This window comes from Amblyraja radiata, chromosome 31 (genome assembly GCF_010909765.2).
Source record: "Amblyraja radiata isolate CabotCenter1 chromosome 31, sAmbRad1.1.pri, whole genome shotgun sequence".
Classification (NCBI taxonomy): domain Eukaryota; kingdom Metazoa; phylum Chordata; class Chondrichthyes; order Rajiformes; family Rajidae; genus Amblyraja; species Amblyraja radiata.
In genome coordinates this window covers 29,820,761-29,825,461 of record NC_045986.1, presented here as the reverse complement: position 1 = coordinate 29,825,461, position 4,701 = coordinate 29,820,761, and the positions used below count along the sequence as shown (strand labels likewise).

The window sequence follows — 4,701 nt, the reverse complement described above, 5'->3', positions numbered from 1 at the left end:
TCTGCCTGACTCGCTCAGTATTTCTTTCTAGTTTCTTTCATATTTTCACCATCGAAGGTAGTTTTTACGTCAGTGAATTATCTGGTGTGATTGCATTGTAAACATTGCAGAGTGTTGCCATAGTGATGAATGCTGTTGTCAAATGCAGCTCCTTCCCTCTGGAACACAGCCCTGCTTCCTCGAACACTCCGAAGGGTTCTGGTGAGACCACATCTGGAGTATTGCGTCCAGTTTTGGTCTCCTAATTTGAGGAAGGACATCCTTGTGATTGAGGGCAGTGCAGCGTATGTTCACGAGATTGATCCCTGGGATGGCGGGACTGTCCTATGAGGAAAGATTGAAAAGACTAGGCTTGTATTCACTGGAGTTTAGAAGGATGAGGGGGATCTTATAGAAACATATAAAATTATAAAAGGGCTGGACATTTTCCCAATGTTGGGCGAGTCCAGAACCAGGGGCCACAGTCTTAGTATAAAGGGGAGGCCATTTAAGACTGAGGTGAGAAAAAACTTTTTCACCCAGAGAGTTGTGAATTTGTGGAATTCTCTGCCACAGAGGGCAGTGGAGGCCAGGTCACTGGATGAATTTAAAAGGTAGTTAGTTAGAGCTCTGGGGGCTAGCGGAATCTAGGGATATGGGGAGAAGGCAGGCACGGGTTGGTGGTTGTGTATGATCACAATGAATGGCGGTGCTGGCTCGAAGGGCCGAATGGCCTCCTCTTGCACCAATTTTCTATATTTTACCCCACGCTGACCTCGATGCCCTATCTACACTAGTCCCACTTGCCCGCGTGTGGCCCATATCCATCTAAACCTGTCCTATCCATGTACCTGTTTATATTTTTCTTAAATGTCACAATAGTCCTTGCCTCAACTACCTCCTCCGGCAGCTCGTTCCATCCACCCACCATTGTTCCATCCACCCACCATCGTTCCATACACCCACCAACCTTTGTGTAAAAATAAAAGTTGCCCCTCGTAGGTTCCATTTCAATCTTCCCTGCCCCCTTCTCACCTTAAACCTATGTCCTCTGGTTCTCGATTAGCCGACTCTGGGCAAGAGACTGTATTTATCCGATCGATATATAGAAAGATATAGAAAAATAGGTACAGGAGTAGGCCATTCGGCCCTTTGAGCCAGCACTGCCATTCAATATAATCATGGCTGATCATCCAAAATCAGTACCCCGTTCCTGCTTTCTCCCCACACCCCTTGATTCCTTTAGCCCTAAGAGCTAAATCTAACTCTCTCTTGAAAACATCCAGTGCATTGGCCTCCACTGCCTTCTGTAGCAGAATTCCACAGATTCACAACTCTCTGTGTGAAAACGTTTTTCCTCATCTCAGTCCTAAATGGCCTCCCCTTTATTCTTAAACTGTGTGACCCCTGGTTCTGGACTCCCCCAACATCGGAAACATTTTTCCTGGATCTAGCCTGTCCAATCCTTTAAGAATTTTATGTGTTTCTTTAAGATCTCTTCTCATTCTTCTAAATTCCAGTGAATGCAAGCCCAGTCGATCCATTCTTTCATCATATGTTAATCCCGGGAAATAACCTGGTGAACCTACGCTGTCCTTCCTCAAATTCGGAGACCAAAATTGCACACAAAACTCCAGGTGCAATCTCACCAGGGCCCTGTACAACTGCAGTAGGACTTCCTTGCTCCTAAACTCAAATCCTCTCGCAACAAAGGCCAACACGCCATTTTGAGGGATATGGGCCAAATGCGGGAAGGTGGGACTAGTATCGACGGGGCATACGTTCATAAGTGATAGGAGCAGAATTAGGCCATTCGGCCCATCAATTCCACTCCACCATTCAATCATGGCTGATCTGTCTTTCCCTCTCAACCCCATTCTCCTGCCTTCTCCCCATAACCCCTGACACCCGTGCTAATCAAGAATCTATCTATCTATGCCTTAAAGATATCCACTGACTTGACCTCCACAACTGTCTGTGGCAATGAATTCCACAGATTCACCACCCTCTGACTAAAGAGATTCCTCCTCATCTCCTTCCTAAAGGAATGTCCTTTAATTATGAGGCTACGGCCTCTAGTCCTAGACTCTCCCACTGGTGGAAGCATGCGCTGCACATCCACTCTATCCAGGCCTTTCACTATCCAGTAAGCTTCAATGTGGTCCCCGCTCATTGTGCTACACTCCAGCGAGGGCAGCCATCTTGGTAAGCGTGGGCAATCAGTGTTGAGGGGAATGTTTCCATGCTGTGTGGCTCTCTAAAGCAGCAACTTAGCACAAGGGCACGTTGCCCCGTGCCTGCAGTTTGGGCAATAGATAACCTTGGCATTTCTCTCTCTCTCTCGGCAGAGATGTGGACGGTGAAACTCGCCTGGCTGTGCCCACGTACGATGAAGTGATGCAAGGAGATGGTGTCCTCTCACCGGAGAGCCCCGACGCTTCTGGCGGAGGAGAGCCCAACATCGTCTCGCTGCCCTCCTACGAGTCGCTGGTGGATGTCGGCCTGCCCTCGTCATCGTCCAACGAGGTCCCGGCAGCCGCCACCGCGGACCCCAGCGCGGAGGCACGGAGCGCCAGGCCCGCCCCTCGCACGGGACGCAGGTTCAGCTCCAAGAAGATCCGTCGGATCCTGTCACGACAAGTCCCACCTCAAGAGGTTCAGACTCAACCTGAGCAGCACGAACAATACAGTGGTCAACCTGGAGCCCCTCACCCCCTCCCCCCTCTGTACGAGGACGGAGTGGAGAAGAGCTTTGCAAACGCAAAGCCGTCCTGAGCTGCCGCCGCCAATGTCCAGACTGCCGCCAATGTCCAGCCTGCCGCCAATGTCCAGATACTTTACGTGTGAGGTGTGTCCTAGATGACTGTTGCTTAGTCTCGAGTCCATCGACCCAATTCTCCCTGTCATTTATACATTCAGCCAGGAGCTAAGGTTCTAGAATGAATGGGCTAACTGCTGTATTAAATACTCCACACTCTCATTCCATCCCAGGCCCGTCTCTGCCGTTTACATCTCATCACCTCCTGAATGGGGCAGGTTGCAGACACACGGAGCAGCCAAGGTTCCTGGTTCCGTTGGTTTCTCTCTGTCACTGGATCTCCTCTGGTTGTGATTGGCTTGTGTGTGAACGCACACCCCCAGTTCCTGTATTCAAACCAAACGGTTCCACTTCAACAGTGCCTGAGGTATCGGAATTTCCAGGCTGGGATTCGGGGCGGGATTGATCCGAGGGTTCATCCCAATACACCACTCGTTACTCCGGCACGATATTAATGTTCGGGTGACTCGTCCGTCAAAGGAACTTGTGAGGAAGGGGACCGCTGTTTAAACATTCTTCCCCTTTACAAACTATTTCTCCCCTGTTTTAATGAGTTTGGCCCAAAACTGATGGATGGGACAACTTGGATTCAGAAGTCTTAAGAAATAACTAATATAATTCTAGACGATGTTTGTCCCGTAAGCTTTGGATTAATGGGAAATTCCAGACTGGATGCTTTCCCAAGGAACACATTCCTGTCTCTCAGGAGGAGAGTTGGGGCTTTTGTGGTCTGGGTCCTCGGTCTCACTCACCGGGCAGCCTCCGACCTTTTGCCCGCCAATGTCCAGAGATTTGGGCTTTGTCATTCCATTGACCCCTTGTGTTTGGGGGGGGGGAGATGAGATGAACAGCTCCCGTAGATGTATAGAGAGAAACCTGCTGTTGCCTCTTTGCCGTGGTTGTCCATTTGCCAAATTGGAAAGTGTGGATCCCTGATGATGTTTGCAGTGGAATACCTGGTCACTGAAAACGCTGTGAGATTGGATGCTCCCTTGAAAGATCACCCACTCCCTCTCTCACGCCCACAGGATCGGACGATTGAAATTATTCGTTAAAATTCACAGTAGGGTCTCACTGATGATTAATATCCAGTACAGGTAGCCAATGACAACACCAGTTGTTGTTCCCCAAACACTGTGGGCAGAACATGGCGGTGGTTGAATATCTGGGTAGCTTTGTGATCTTGCTAAACGTTAGAGTTAGCTCTGGCGCCCAGCGGCCATGTGGATATTTACGTACTTCAGAGGGAATTGAAATGTTTAGATCATGTATATTTTTAGCAAAAACATTGTGATGTTGACTGAGCTCCCTGGTTCCATGCAACTTGTAAGCATCTTCAGACGCCAGCTAATCACTTGAACTTGGGGACATTGCAAACTCTTTGGAGAAGAGGGGGTAGTGTCGGATCTGGCTGTGTCGGACGCCAGGATTCTCGTCGGGTCGATGTTGTGAACATTCCTCTCACCTCTGCTATCCGGCTCTTGAAGGGGGCGGTTTAAATTCCAAGGAATAATCGGCCGGTTAAATGACCCACGGACCACTTTGTCCATCCATGGGGCCAATGTTCCAGCCATGTTTTATTCCACAGATACACGCAAAGTGCTGGAGTAACTCAGCGGGCCAGGCAACATCTCTGGAGAAAATGGTTGAGTGATGTTTTGGTTCGGGACCCTTCTTCAGACTTCAGTCCCGACCCGCTGAGTTACTCCAGCACTTCAGCATATACCAGCATCTGCAGTTCCTTCGTCCACATTTTATTCCGTTGTCCTATTTCCCCCCCTCCTCAACGTGAAGAGGAATCGGGATGATGGAAGTCACTACACGGCCATTTTAGAACAGCACTAAAACGTGCTTTAGTTTCTCTTCTTGTCCATCCCCATAGCACCATCCACATCACTAGAGCA

General features: G+C 49.2%; 1 protein-coding gene across 1 annotated transcript in view; it reads left to right on the top strand.

The window, feature by feature from the left end:
- The window catches only part of tmem51 (transmembrane protein 51), a 41,717-nt gene extending 38,912 nt beyond the window's left edge, over positions 1-2,805 (top strand). Inside the window, exon 3 of the mRNA XM_033048418.1 lies at positions 2,328-2,805. Coding sequence (XP_032904309.1) covers positions 2,328-2,754 — 427 coding nt within the window. The 3' untranslated portion in view covers positions 2,755-2,805. The remainder of the gene's footprint in view (positions 1-2,327) is intronic.
- The last annotated feature ends 1,896 nt before the right edge of the window (positions 2,806-4,701 follow it).